Raw genomic sequence first — 15,481 nt, 5'->3', positions numbered from 1 at the left:
TAGCGCAGTATGATATTTGGGCTCTGTCTATGACAGATTGATTCTTAAAGCAACACCAAAGAACTTTCCCTCTGTTGCACGCACGCTATTTGTTTATCCAGCACCGGCTTTGCAAATAACAATGTCCACAGATAAGGTAGAATATGTTGCATGATTTTTGAAAGTACGATGTATTGCGACATCAGATGCAAGTCAAAATTGTAGTTTTTTATGTCTCATTCCATTGAACTACAGATCCGCTACCCGATCTGGCAAACTTACATAGTGTGGTTATAACCGATAGAGGGCCGCGAAGCGAATGCAGAAGTGCCGTTCACCCTGTTATGAGTTGATGAACCACTGAAACGATTTTGGAAACCTTATTTTAAGGTACAAAAAACTCTTTGGTGTTGCTTTAATGGTACTTAAAATTACTACAATACTGATTGTGTTATGTTTTCTGTTTCATAAGTAGATGAATATTCTGTGATGGTGCATTTAATTGGAACCCTCAAAATCAGTACATGTAATTATTGTCACTGAAGATTACAGCCTTATAATCTTCAACCACGTGGTATGCATACTGTAGCTAAACGTTCCATGCATCCACTTTGATGTGCATGGAAGGTTTAGCTTTAGCAAAGGCAGTCATCTATTGATTTGTTTATTTGTTTAGTAATTTATTATCAATTGACATTAATGACTTCAACAATTTCATATTTACTATGCCAGCCTGGCAAGTGCAAAAGACACTTGAGGGGGGAAGGGGGAGAGGAGAAGGGAAGATACAGACTAAACAAAAACAGAATTAGCCTAACTAAGCAGAGCAGACAGAGGTCTACACATCTACAGGTATTCTTACGAGTGGAAAGAAATAAATCATGCTTACAAATGTGTCCGCTAAAGCTCTTAGTCAGCCTAATTAGCCTTTTAACAAGGAGTGCTGCTAATAGCGCACCTCCTGCGTCACACGGACTCCACGCTGGTATCTCGTCACGCCTCTAACCTTAAACCACAAGTCCACCACACTAATTACTACCCACCGCCGCACCTATAAAAAGGCCATGTGGCCAAATGACAGACTCCTCTGTCTGTCTGTATTAAATGATTTGCGTGCCTGATTAAAATGTTCTCAGTCCATCGACCTCTGACCGTGAGAGTTTATTTCACAGATACGGGGGAAGCATGGGGGCAAGCCTCAGCACATCCTCGGCTCTCACCTGACCGCTTTACTGCCCAAATGGACTCTTTTATTGGATTAATGCTGAATTAGATGCTTGTGCTGATTTTCACAAGATGCATTGTGTGTGTGTGTGTGTGTGTGTGTGTGTGTGTGTGTGTGTGATACTCACTCACCAGAGGGAGATGTACCAGCGCGTGTTCCAGAAGCCGGCGGACCGTCACTCTGATTTCTCCCGTCTGGCTCGTGTGCTCACAGGCAATGCCATTGCACTGATACTGGGCGGAGGTGGAGCCAGGTACACAGACACACACACACACACACACAGTCATACATATTTCCTGATGTTGACCATTATTCCGTCACACATACACACACACACACACACACACACATTCACACTCATACACATTCCCTGATGTTAACCATTAGTCCGACACACACACACACACACACACACACACACACACACACACACACACACACACACACACACACACTGCAATATGCCCACCTACACTTCTGCATTTAATAATGCTATATTTGTGCAACCTTATGTTTTGCCATATGTACATACTCACACCCATAATTATACACAGCCTGACTCACCAACAGCACACCCGGCTGAACCCGGTGGAAAAGAATAATAATCTAAGGCTGATATGATGTTGAGATGACGAATGTCTTTTCTGAGTCACTACTGTTCTGCTGCAGGCCCCCCTCCCACACAGACTGTCATGGCTCCTTCTCACCTTCTCTTCAGTCATCCTCTCTGCCTCCTCTCCTCACCCCTCTTTCTCTCTCTCGGTCCTGCTCATCCCTTCTTCCTCCCGCACTCATCTTTCTCTGACAGCATTCTATCTGTCTGTCTCACCTTTATCATGTTCAGGAGGTGCTGAAAGGTTGGTTTCAGATTTTCCTCTCTCCTCCTCTGTGCTGTTCACCCATGGTGCTATTTTGTTTCAGTCCACTCAACTCTCAACTTTTACATTTCATTTCTCTTTATTTTTTCCTCTCCAATCTGTCTGTAATTCTCTCCTCTTTCACTATCTTTCTATGCCTTTTTCATGTCTAGATGTGTTACCCTGCTTAGGAAACGTGCCCCAGTCTTACTTTGGCAGTAGCTCCCGTGTAAGTGACTAGAGTCTTAAGAAAAGTGGAGTTCAATCAGTAGGTTCAATATTAAATATTGTCTCCCTCACATTTTCATCTGTTCTTACGACTAGTAAACAAAACCATATGATTTACTTAATGTTATACAAGAACAGAATAGAATTGAACAGAATTGAGTTCAGACTTGAGTTCGGTATTTTGGGTCCGGCCCTCCTCAACAATCCCAGTTTGTCATGTGGCCCCTTGGGGAAATTAGTTGCCCACCCCGTCTTAGACGCTGTGAGACCTTTAGGCCCTGTGCCCAGCAATCGCATTTTTTTTTGTGCCGACAGCGCCCTCAACCTCATTTTCAGAACACTTTGGTCAAGTGTTTATTGGTCAAGTGTTGCTAGGTTACCAAAAAGCAAGAGAGAAGTGACATTTACGAGCACGTAGCTGTTCTAAAAGTTGAAAGGATTTCAACTTTCAGCGCTCTGAGCGATGCGGAAAAAAACGGTCAGTGCCAAAGGCTTTTTTTTCCACCGAGGGCGCTGACCGCTGTGAACACTGAACTTCTTCATAGGATTTGTATAGAAAATAGCTGTCGTCGGCGCAAAAAACGCAATTGGTGGACACACAGGCCCTTATCCAGTAGACGTCTTAGACCACTGACCCGGATTTACGTCAGGTCCGGCTGCGTGCCGCTGCAGCTTTGACATGGTTGCCAGAGATGACCGCTTGCCAAAAACACCAGTCAGTTTGTGACTCTACCAAGTGTCCAGCGGCATCATGTTTCAGAAGCATCAAAGACGTAGCTCGTGCCTTGCCTATTTTAGCATGGAGAATGTTTCTGGGACGCTTCTGAAAGCAATGTCGCAGTCGGAATGGAATGCGGCTGGACCTGCTTTAAATCCGGAGTAAGGCATGTCCAACTACCTCAGAAGTCCCTGAAAGGCTTCAGAGTGTTCAAATGTTTATCGGTGAGTGAGCACCCACCCATGCATATTCCTCTGTCATTTCTCTGTCCCTAATCTTTTTTCTTGATCTCCCTGTTGTCTGCCTGTCTTAGGGGATGCTCTCAGGTGGGTATCCTCCGTGCCCTGATTGAGGCGGGCATCCCAGTGGACCTGGTGGGCGGCACCTCCATCGGTTCCATGATGGGGGCGCTGTATGCCGAGGACCGCAGCCACAGCCGCATGCGCATACGGGCACGGGAGTGGGCCGTGGTGAGACACCTCACACACACACACTATACACACACACACACTATACACACACACACACACTATACACACACACACACACACACACACACACACTATACACATGAAAATACATACATCCACACAAACCCATACACACTTGGCACAAACAAACAAAAAATTTAAATATTACGAAGATTATATTTGATGTGTCTTCCATGATACAAACAGATGTACACGTGTGCCATACCAAAAACTACTCAGTACATCATTTCAAAGGAAAAAAAGCCATGCACATGTTGGCTGTTTCAAAATGAGAATGCCCACCCAAGGACTTTTTCTGACAGGATTGGAGTAATTTTATCATCTTCTCAGAATTAATCACCCACTAGGTTTCTCGGTAAAACCTGCGGCCTTTGAGGCGTTTAGAGGTCATTTTGAAATTGCCTCCCCTGCGGCTCGTCAGCCTCCATGCCGACGGTGACCCGTGTGTCTGACCCATGTCTCTGTCCAGGAAATGACTTCCGTGTTCAAGAAAGTGCTGGACCTGACCTACCCCATCACCTCCATGTTCTCTGGAGCAGCCTTCAACTCCAGCATCAGCAACATCTTCAAAGGCAAGCAGATCGAGGTCAGTCCCCTCCACTCCACACACACACATTATTCTCCCAATCTTCCTCCCTTATCTTTCCAGAGAGGAAAGAGAAGGCACAGAGTGATATGACCCCCCCCCCCCCCCAAAACGCATGCACACACACACACACACACACACACACACACACATACGCACCTTATTCTCCCAATGGAAAGACAGAGCGCTGTTTCCTCCTGTATGATTTCCTCTGTGAGGACTGAGGGTTGTGGTTGTATGAGGTGTTGATAACGATAGCGGTGGTGTGAGGTCAGGTGGAAAATGTGTCAGTGTGGTCAATGTGTCTTTGCTTGTTGAACAGGACCTGTGGATCCCCTACTTCAACATCACCACTGACATCACTAACTCCACCATGAGGGTACACACAGACGGTGAGCTTCACACTCATAACGTTCCTGTCTGTCAGACATGTCATTTAACACTCACCTTTTCCTTTGTGCGCTAGCTTTAATCTTTCAGCTCTGCATTTGATGACTGAGTATAACTACGATACGATACGATACGATACGATACGATACGATACGATACGATACGATACGATACGATACGATACGATACGATACGATACGATACGATACGATACGATACGGTACAGTACGGTACTGTACTGTACTATATGATACCATGCTACTGTATACTATACTATACTATATTCTAAAACTGACAGTTCCGGTCCTTATTTGTGATTGGCTGAATCGCGTTCGATGCCGTTGTAAAATCCAGCACAAACATACACCTTGACCGCATTCCGTTCTATATTACTGCGCTACCATAACTTGATACAAAAGTTAAAGTAGCTGCGTCTTGACGTTGCTTGGCAACCATTTAGATAGAGGAAATATATTTCTTGGCGGAAGAATGATTATCTATGAATAAATCGTTACATTTCTCGTTGCTTTGCCTTTACTTTATGAAACTTTGCCAGGTATTTATAGCAACAGTTTTAGAAAAGCAATAGCAACACCCCTTAGCTGTTGTAGAATCAGCGTAACCTACGGCCTCTCGGGGCTTATTGCTTAACTATACTATACTATACTATACTATACTATACTATACTATACTATACTATACTATGACTGAGTATAAGAGTAAGAGTACTCAGTGTAACTATTTATTGCCTCTCTCTAGCAATACATTTATTATTGCCTCTCTCTTCTGTTTTGCCCTTTTACTCCTGTCTTAATTTTATCTTTCTCTCTCTCTCCCTCTCTCTCTCTCTCTCTCTCTCTCCCTCCCTCTCTCTCTTTCCCTCCCTCCCTACCTGTCTCTCTCAGGCTCTCTGTGGAGATACGTGCGTGCCAGCATGTCCCTGTCTGGCTATCTGCCCCCGCTGTGCGACCCTAAAGACGGGCACCTGCTGATGGACGGTGGCTATATCAACAACCTGCCAGGTGCCTTATAGAGCCAATAACCCCTCCACCGCTAGCACCACATCGGTTATTGCTTTAGCCATAATACAATAGCAATGCATAGCTATGTTAATAATATCCATAACACACACACACACACACACACACACCACACACACACACACACACACATATTCTGACACCTGCATTACACAGATAAAGCAGCTTTGGTTTTGGAAATGCAATATCGTAAAGTGATGTTTAGTGAGGGCTATGAAAAGTAAATGGGTTTCATGAACGTGTAGTGCTCCATATTTATTCATTTTGGTCTTGTGACTGAGACTAACTCAAAGTCAAATCAGTGATCTTCCATTATGTGCGGCCATTGTTCACAGGCTTTACTGTAACAGTGGAAAGACCTGAAAGGTCTTTTCAGCTAGATTTGTTGTACTCCTGTACATTGTTTTTGTGATTTTGAAAATTATGATGTATTACAAAATGTACAAAAAACTTGTCGGTATACCTAATAAAAAGTAAGTCTGATTTGAGAAGTATATTTTAATTTCAGAGATGATCCAGTCATATTAAGATCTGTGCTGTGTGTGTTACCAAAATAATATTGAGATATCTTTGAACCATGTCTCTAAACTGTAAATCCGCATACATTGCCATTTTCCCATAATCCTTGCGTTTGATATCTAGGTCTTTGTTTCACTTGGATCCTCTATTTCCCCCACTAACAGCTGACGTGGCACGTTCCATGGGGGCTAAGGTAGTGATTGCCATAGACGTGGGCAGCCAGGATGAAACCAACCTCACCAACTACGGGGATGCGCTCTCAGGGTGGTGGCTGCTATGGAAACGCCTCAATCCCCTTGCAGAGAAAGTCAAGGTGATAAACGTGTGGGTTTGCATACGTGTGTGTGGGTTTGCGCGCATACGTGTGTATGTGTGTGGGTATGTATTATGCACCTACATAATACATCAGCCACTGTTACGTTTAGAATTGAGTTAATTAAGCCAATGGAAAAGTAAGTGTAGTTCATTAGTGATCTACACGCATTCAATTAAAGATCGCTGCACACCAGGAAAAATAATGAGCTGCCTGTGACCTGTACCATCTCATAAAGAGAACTGTCATGTATGGTACTCGGTTTGCAATGCATATGCAGTTTTTAGGACACTATGTACAGTAACTATGTGGCTGAATACAACTGGATACCAAAGTTCCATTCATGTTCCAGGGTATTGTCATTAGGCAGTGTCAGCAAAAGGCCCTTGTCTATCTCCCAAATGAATTAAAATGTAACCAAACAGACCTTGCAAATTAGTGAAGCTTTAACATTTGAGTTAGTGAAATGAAATAGCGAAATAATCTACTCCTACTGGTTGCACCCCATTTTATTAATGTTCCATGTCTGTTGGTGCTTTTTTCTGTAACATTTTGGACATTTTATCAGCTGCAGCAATTTGTGGAGACGCGAAGACAATTAGTGAGACAAATGTGCTGTAAGGCAGGTGTTGCCAAGATGTTCATGCATGTGGTTTGTGCACGTGTACTGCACATGTGTCGCGTATGTCCGCTAAAAAGGGCATGCTGTGTCTTTGAGCTTCCGTGTGTGTGTGTGTGTGTGTGTGTGTGTGTATGCGTCGCAGGTGCTTAACATGGGAGAGATCCAGACGCGGCTGGCGTACGTGTGCTGTGTGCGGCAGCTCGAGTCTGTGAAGAACAGCGACTACTGCGAGTACATCCGCCCCCCCATCGACCGCTACCGCACGCTGGAGTTTGGGAAGTTCGATGAGATCGCGGTGAGTCTGTCCCCATTCTCCCTGTGTCCCGGACAGTCCCCTTATGATGAACCCCTTCATTCTGAAACAGTGGTCCATTGGTCCATTGATTACAGATCTGTAAGGAATGTAAATTTGAAGTGAAATCGATTAGAAGCCATGAGAATTAATGCGTTACGGAGCCCATTCACATGAAACATGTGTGTGTGTCAAGCTTAAAGTTTGGTATGTAATAAAGTAAAGCAAAACGTTTGATAAATTATTGGATTATACTGATGTTTCAAATGAACTGTTTCACTTTAATTAGTGTTACGGATGTAGGCCTATTATATCTTGTGTTCAGGGCTCAGGCAGCCTATTCCAATGGAGAAAAGTAGTCACTCTGCAGTGTGGTATTATAATGAACATGGACCAGAGAAATGAAAGGAAAGAGTTGCCTGAGGGGATCAGAAAGAACATTATAGACAAGCATGTTGGAAGTTAAGCATATCAGACCAACTCCAAGAAGATAGCTGTTCCAGTGCACATTGGTTTCACATATTATTAACCAGTTTTTTAAGGCCTATTTCACACCTCGTTCGAAAACTGGAGTTTTTTGGATAGTCATATCAGCTCTATCTTCAGAGATGAAAAATGAACAACGTGTCTAAGAAAAGAACACAATACGTATCTTGAAAAATGGAGGCTGTACACCAACACACCTCTAGACCCATCCAAGAATGTTAAGGAACTAACAGTGGACTATTACATATTACCTAAATGTCACCTCTGCAAAGCTCTGAAAAGTGTGTGTGTTCTCAGGAGGTGGGCTACCAGCATGGGAAGACAGTGTTTGACGTGTGGTCTCGCAGCGGTGTGGTGGAGAAGATGCTGAGGGACCGGCACCAGGAGGAGTTCCACAACACCCAGAGCAACAACGTGAGACGCCACACACACCATGGACGCCACACACACACACACACTTATTTTCATTTGGTAGCTCAGTGTGTCCCACAGAATTGGATTCAATTTGTGGCGGTAGCTGACTTGGACAGGGGGGGGGGGGGGGGTTGGGCATCGTCTTGGTAGTGTATAGGTCTAATTGAGTGCCTGTCACTTTAAACGTTCGTGAGGGAACCCTTGCAAATTGCAATTGTAACACAGTTTAAAGGCTGCTGTTGTGTGGATGCAATTCATAACGTTTCTACATAGTTAAAATAAAGGTTCGTACTTCTCCTTGGGACAAGCACTTTTACATTTTGGAAAACACTTTTCCACTTACATCGGGATTTTGCAAACATTCAGTGTCAGAGTCAATAAAATGAGCCCTTCAACGAAATTGACAAGCAGCTGTAAGTAGGCTAAGCATGCTAAATTCGACATCCAAACAGTATTCTAACGTTAGCTTTGATATACTGCTTGATTGCATAACTTAACTTAGTTTAGTCTCTTCAATGTAGCCTACTATGTTGTGATAAGATCTTAGCAGAGTTATCTTCAATGCAGCAGTTTTGAACAAATTTGCGCAGCATGGTCACGATGCTAAGCGGATTTAATAGCAATTTAGCCAGACGTCTTCTATGCAATGCTTCTATGTGGCAACAACAATCCTTCAACAATCGTGAATTTTGTTAAATGCATATGCAGAGGAGGGGCAGCAGGCTACGAGAGAGAGCAGGGCGGGGCAAGGAAATGCTGCGTGCATAAAATGCGCAGCTCAATGGGAATGCAAGGACTTGATCTTATATTTAATTTAAATTAAATTAAAAATGAATATTTATGTGTGGCGGCCGATTTGTATTTTGTGGCTCCCCCCCCGCCACAGATTAGTCAATGTATGGGAAACACTGTAGCTGGACAGTTCATTTCAATAGACGGGACTAACAAATGATTTCATACCTTTAACCTCAGAGAGAGACGGAAAATAAAAGCAAGTGTCTGGGTGAAACTGTTATGTCTAAGTCAGGCTGGTTGTTTTTGTCTTGTGTATGCACAGGTGGTCACCTGTCCTAATGCCTCCTTCACTGACCTGGCTGAGATCGTCTCGCGCATTGAGCCTGTCAAATCAACTGTAGTGGACGGTAAGAACAAAGGTCAGCTAAAGGTCCTTCCCTTAGTTTAGATGTGATGCCCTAATGGTCTTTTGCTGCCACTTCTCCCAGACTGTTGCTTATTGCCCTGAGAGATCTACTGGATACAGTTTTATTTTCCTCCTGGAATCTTACTGTTTTTTCAGGGTCATGCAACTAATGTTGATTGAAATAGTTTTCACATAAAAATAAATTGTTGTGATTTTAGCAAGTATTTCTGTTAAAGTTGCTCTGACAACGTTTGTTTTCCACGGCAATGCACAGCTCCTCGCTTGATAAGGAGCATGTCCTTTTTTTTAATTTGCCTTAAATTACAAATTACTCACTACTGTGATTGTCTTATAGACCGCAACATAATAAGAGGAGGCAGACAACAAAAACTCAATCTGGATTTTAAGTCATTTATTAAACCTAGAGTGAAATGAAATAAATGTCTGGGGTTCAAATGAATGAATGTGTGCAGATGGCATGTTATTTGAGTGCAAATGTGTGTGCCTTCAAAAAGGGTGTCATTCAAAAATGAGAAACGAGCATAGGCTGGAGCAAAAGGTGTTGAGGTGCTTTCAGAGACCCGCACCTGGTGCCAGGTGTGGGTGATCACCACTTGCACAATGCACACTGATTCACATGTTATTAAGTTGAATTGAAACCCAACCATTCACGTGTGCTCTGGTTTCTTCTCCCTCCAGAAGAGTCTGACTACCACACGGACTATGAGGAGGAGCTGGTGGAGAGCGCTCTCTCAGACCTGGAGCTCACTGGTCGCTACGGAGACCACACCGAAGAGGAAATTGCGGATACAGTAAGACAACACCACCCCCCCCCCCCAATCCTCCTCCTCCTCCTCCTCCTCCTCCATCCATGCCATGGCCTAAATAACTGACCGTAACTTTTCCTTTGGACGTAGTTATAGTTGGGATAATGAAGTAGCATTTCCATGCACCCACAGTCTGGATGGAGTCTGTATTTGTCCTGTGGTGGGTGTGCGGCTGCATGTTAAGTAATTAGCCAGGGGCAGGTGTTTTTATCTCCTCTTTCTCTCATAATCTATGAAGAGCTCAACTCGGTTTCATTCCACTTGAGGCCAATTAGTAGAGGAGCAAGAAAGGAGGCGAGTTGATTACACGCCAGGTGTATATATTTTGCCTCGTCAGGGCTGGAGAAAGATAAGTTAAGGCTAACAATTCATGGGTTTCATCAGGTCCCTTTACACAGGTGTATTAATCAAGCACCATGCAGGATGCATTCATAATCAAGGTGCATGATTGTATACACCTGTGGAAAGGGACCTGATGAAACCCATGAATAGCATGATTACATGATCAGTAATATTGCTTTGTAGTGTAAGGACACATCTACCTGTTTTAAAGGCAGGGCTACACCGTCGCATTCTTTGGAGATATCCAAACTCTCAATGTGTTACATACTGTAGATGTCTGGCTACTGAGCTGATTTTTAAAGGGCTGATTTGACAGGGCCTTGCACTACCCAGTGAGGGCAGAATGAATCTCAAGCCAGCAGCATTGCACTGAGGTTGCGCCATCTGACATGCACTTCTTTGACACTGGACTGAGCTCATTTTCCATTAACAGCCCACTACCTCTGTATCCTCTTCCTCAGGACGAAGAGTTGGAGCTGCTCGGCCAAAACAACTCTTCACCCCCCGTGGAGAACGTGGGGCCTTCCTCTCCCCTCCTCAGCCCTGACACCGACACCTCCTCCAGCCTCAGGGCCAGGAAGGGCCACAGCTCCGCACCAGCCAGTCCCTGACCTAAGCTGACCTGACACACACACACGCACTTACACACACTCACACACACACACTCACACACAGACGAACATACACACACAGAGTCGGATTGAATTATTCACCTTCCTCATCCTCTGGGCCAGGAAGGGCCATGGCTCCACACCAGCCAGCCCTTGACCACACACACACACACACACACACACACACACACACAAAACAAGCAAACAACTTACTAAGAATACATTTATATGTATGTTGTCAGGAATACTTTTAGCCTGAGCCTTAGACACAGACACACACACATATACAGTGAATTGGATTGAACTCTTTTGAGTTACTACCCCAACTCCTGTATCCCAGATGCACTTGAGAATACTCAGCACAATCATGGACATTATAACACAATAGCATTAGCCTTCCCGTGCAGCTTCCCAAGTCCAGATGAGAAGGGAAGGCTCATTTGCCTATGCTAACCCCTTAGGCTAGCATCAGGCTAAAGTCCAATCATTTGGGGCTGGAGGTGTTTTTGATGTTATTGGTCTTCCATCGGAGGATAGTTCTAGCCTCGATTTTCCTCCATTAGTTAGGACGTGTTATTTTCCATACTGTCTTTTGGATAGGGTTAAGTGTAGATGTATTGTTTTTATTTGTTTACTGGTTGGCTCTTTTGTAGGATTTTTTTTTCAATCCAGTGTCTGAAGAAATCTCCCACATGATGGTAAAGTGTTGATTTTCCCAAACAGCTAATAATTATGGGAAATAATAATTATGATTTTTCTCAAATCACTTAATAATGCGACTAGATCGTCCAGATGCCTTCTCAGATTGTCTTTTTTATATACTGTACAAAAAGCTTGAACATTTTTTCATGTATGCAACGAATATATGCAAAGATCATCCAGTAGAGCTGGACAGTACATTTCAATGGACAGTCCATAAACGTGACTAACGAAGAATGATTTCATACCTCTAACCTCTGACACACAGACACATACAGTACTAACACACACACATACACACTATTCTCACATAAGCCTATCAATGCAATAATTGTTTGACCAAGGATACCATGTGTTCTTCGGGCCTCAGAAACAATGCAGTCTAGCTAGCGCAGAGAAGTGCCTTCGCATTTATTCATCAATCATGATAATGTGATTACTCCTAACATTGATGCATCGTAGGTGCTCTAGGGTTCAGATGTCTCACGTATCCACTATTTAGTAAAAATGAATATTATGATTGACTGGAAGGTTTATTGATGTGAACGATTCAAGCCTGAATCAAGCATGTAAGTGAACTGCCATCGAGCTTTGGCTAGCAAAACCAAAGAGTGGTTTAAAAGGTCTGTTTTGGAAATCGGCCATGTAGTGTTGCCGAGAAAGTTGCCACGGCCCTCCCTTCAGCACCCGTGTCCATTCCAGCCAAGACTAAATGATTCTTTGTCTCTGCACACTCAGGGACTTCCGTCTCGAGTGTCCCTGGACTTGAATCACGCCTTCTACTGAGCAATCACTATTCTCCCCCCATTGTTAATGGATGTGACCTTGTCTGGTGTAGAAACACATTCAGCATTGGTGGTCTGGACACAAGGCTTGAAAGAGCTTGAAAGAAAATAATATTGTGTGTTAGGGTTACGGTCCTGACAGTTTCCATTGTTTGGGGAAAAAGGCTTGGTGATTGTGCAAGAAGTGTAACGTGAATACGGAATGCCATGGAGAGTTTGTTTGTGAAGAACTTGTTATATAAAGGAGAAGGGTATTTGAGTTGTAAAAAATAAGACATAATGTGATGTTTCGTATTATTGTTTACTACCTAACAGATGAGGTGCAATGACATCACCTCTGTTCAACATTTATTAATAAAACCTGTTACATATGCACCTGGTTATTTGTACTTGACTTCCTTAATACTGGCTGTATTTTGAGTTGGCTGAAAGGCTGAATGTGTCACATCTGTTTTTCTCGACAAGTGATGACCTTTGTCATTGTGACAGAGCTGCATACTCATGTGGTCACTCTGATCTTTGAGTCACCGGGAAGTGTATTGAATAGATGGCCTCATGAATAGCCACAGTGGCCGCAGACGTATCTTGTTGGAATGGTGCCATTTGGACACTCAACACACTCAAGGTCCTGAATTTCATACTACTGAACACTGACTGGGAGCTACTGAACATTGTGTGATACTGAAAACTGATTGACTGTGAACACCGGAACAATGTTTGGTTTCAATGTTTCATGTTTTGTTTTTCTTCCTTCCGAGTGGCTGCATCTTACTGGGGCCCAATTTCTGACAGGATATCTGATTTGTTGGAGCGGTGCCACTTCAAGACGGGATAAATGACCTTCCTATCATCTCAGCTTTTTCAATCACCGCAGTGGATAGAAGGACATTTTATTTTTTTTGATCTCCGACTGAGTGGTAGCCTGACTAACCAGACCCACATCAAGATGTAGGGTCTGGGAACTCACCATTTGCAGTGTTCAATCCAAGGGGCGGGATAAACGGTTGTATTACAAATTCCCTCTGCACACAATAGGATAGCGCTACAACTCATGAGTCCCATGCGTTTTCCCACCAGCGGAACTAGTTGGCTTGTTGATCAAACTTTTGCCAACTTAAAAAAAGCTTAACTCGTGACCCGCTATTTGCCAGCAGCAGCCATCTTCTTTTTTTTCAAGTAGCAGGGAATTCACACGGAACCGTCGCAACTCTGCCATTAAGACCGCCTACCGACTCCATAAACGTTGTGATTGGCCTGATTGAAGTTTAATTTTTCTAGCTCGCAAGCCAACGGAGAGTTGCTAGACTACCCTGGCTGCAAATTACATTTGCTGCCGCTAGGGTGCGTCTAGATTTCTAGGCTAGCTGAGTGGCTTTCCTGTGTTCACACAAATCTCACAGCCAGCCGCTGCCACGGCCACTCCTCCACTACACTGCAGTCTGACCTGAGGGCTAATATAAGCTAATGGCTAATTATGAAGATGAATGGAAAGCGAAGGGGACCGAGTAGCACTGAAGTCTAATGCAACCAACAGTCCTCAATCAGTGTCAGCTTCTTGCACCTACTGGGTCTATCATGTGCCAACTGCCTGTCTGAGCTCTGAGGCCGTGCCTCATGTCTGTAGAAGTACGTTCGAGCGGCAGGTTTTATCTAGGCTAAATCCACTGGAGTAGATAAAGACTGACGAGAGATAACTGAAGCGGAGGCTGATCTAGTCTGCTGTCTTTAAGATGGGACACTGGGTAATTTAGCACCACTTTGCTGGCCTATCTCTCCTCAATCGAGTCACTGTCTCTCTTCCTCCACCGCTATGGGATGCGTCCAGTGTGTGTGTACTGTATGAGAGAAAGCGAAAGAACATCTGTCTTGCCCACACAGCATGGCATTGTTTCTCCAGTCAACGCTGTTGTGGCTCAGTAGCCAGTATGTGCAAACAGATGCAGTAGAGGCATTTGCCTCATCTCCAGTCCTGACTGTATTACTGACATGCCATGTTTCATATGTGTGATAATATCTCAGGCAGTGTGTGCTGTGTCACAGTGTTTTTTGTTCCGTGACACACACACACACACACTGTGTGTAGAGGACTTTTAATCTCATCCATCATTCTCTAGGCATACAATACGTTGAGTGATTCTTCATCTTTCATTTCCCTGTCTTTAAATGATAAATGGTCACAGATGACACATCAGTCGCATCTAAACAAAATGCTGCAGTCTCTTGCATTGCCAGAGCTCACGCACCCACAAAGAAACTAGGCCAAATCCCAAACCTCAGGGCAGAGTTAAGAGGTCTACTTACACATGTGAGCACCCCTCCCTTCCTCTCCTCCGTCCCAAAAAATATTCCATCTCTTCCCATCCCCAGCATGTTTCTGGACCCCTTTGCCATATGCTCTAAAAGCACCGTTAAGTGCTGATTTAAGACCAATTTTGTAGGTTGTCTTACCAAGAGCACTTTACCTGAAACAAAATGGCAGAGGCAGTTTGCAATTTTAATAGGGCCCAGACTATTTTCAGTGCTCTTGAGTGCTCTTCTGCTTAGCTCTTAATATCTGATAATCCCAGAAGATGGCCTGTATATTATCTTAATTTGTCGATCCTGTTCAAGACTCAAGACGTAGGTGCTTCTGTGCACTATCAATGTTTCACAAGAAGTTATTATGTTCAGCATACTGTCACTTTTTCTGAACTGGAAACTGAACTTCTTTTCAGCTCATCACTGAGATTCACATGTTAAGATATTGTGCCATGACTATAAATGTTTATCACCTATTTTTGTAAGATTTCACAGTGAAGCCTGCCAGAGGATATATATATTCTCTGGTCTTCTAAATATATAGGGATTATCCCACACGCGGCATGCCTGTTTTAGCAGATCCAGGTTAAAGTGGCATGTCCCATCCTCCCACCCTCT

At 43.8% G+C, this 15,481-nt stretch overlaps 1 protein-coding gene across 2 annotated transcripts in view; it reads left to right on the top strand.

Annotated features, from left to right (window-relative positions):
• pnpla7a (patatin-like phospholipase domain containing 7a) overlaps nt 1-12,940 on the top strand; it is a 50,387-nt gene extending 37,447 nt beyond the window's left edge. Inside the window, exons 25-35 of one of the 2 annotated variants that reach the window (XM_076284783.1) lie at nt 1,339-1,457; nt 3,321-3,477; nt 3,968-4,084; nt 4,407-4,476; nt 5,380-5,496; nt 6,198-6,346; nt 7,111-7,263; nt 8,044-8,160; nt 9,218-9,302; nt 10,001-10,113; nt 10,932-12,940. In XM_076284783.1, coding sequence (XP_076140898.1) covers nt 1,339-1,457; nt 3,321-3,477; nt 3,968-4,084; nt 4,407-4,476; nt 5,380-5,496; nt 6,198-6,346; nt 7,111-7,263; nt 8,044-8,160; nt 9,218-9,302; nt 10,001-10,113; nt 10,932-11,081 — 1,347 coding nt within the window. In that variant the 3' untranslated portion in view covers nt 11,082-12,940. Of the gene's footprint in view, nt 1-1,338; nt 1,458-3,320; nt 3,478-3,967; nt 4,085-4,406; nt 4,477-5,379; nt 5,497-6,197; nt 6,347-7,110; nt 7,264-8,043; nt 8,161-9,217; nt 9,315-10,000; nt 10,114-10,931 lie in introns of both variants that reach the window. The other variant, XM_076284782.1, reaches the window with a different exon arrangement.
• Nucleotides 12,941-15,481: the final 2,541 nt, after the last annotated feature.

The sequence above is a fragment of the Alosa pseudoharengus genome, unplaced genomic scaffold, assembly GCF_046254945.1.
Source record: "Alosa pseudoharengus isolate Yale_2024_CS ecotype anadromous, Long Island Sound unplaced genomic scaffold, YU_APseudo_1.1 YU_APseudo_1.1_scf_14, whole genome shotgun sequence".
In the NCBI taxonomy this organism is placed as follows: Eukaryota; Metazoa; Chordata; class Actinopteri; order Clupeiformes; family Clupeidae; genus Alosa; species Alosa pseudoharengus.
The sequence above is the reverse complement of the archived record's forward strand: the minus strand, read 5'-3'. Positions and strand labels throughout refer to the sequence as shown.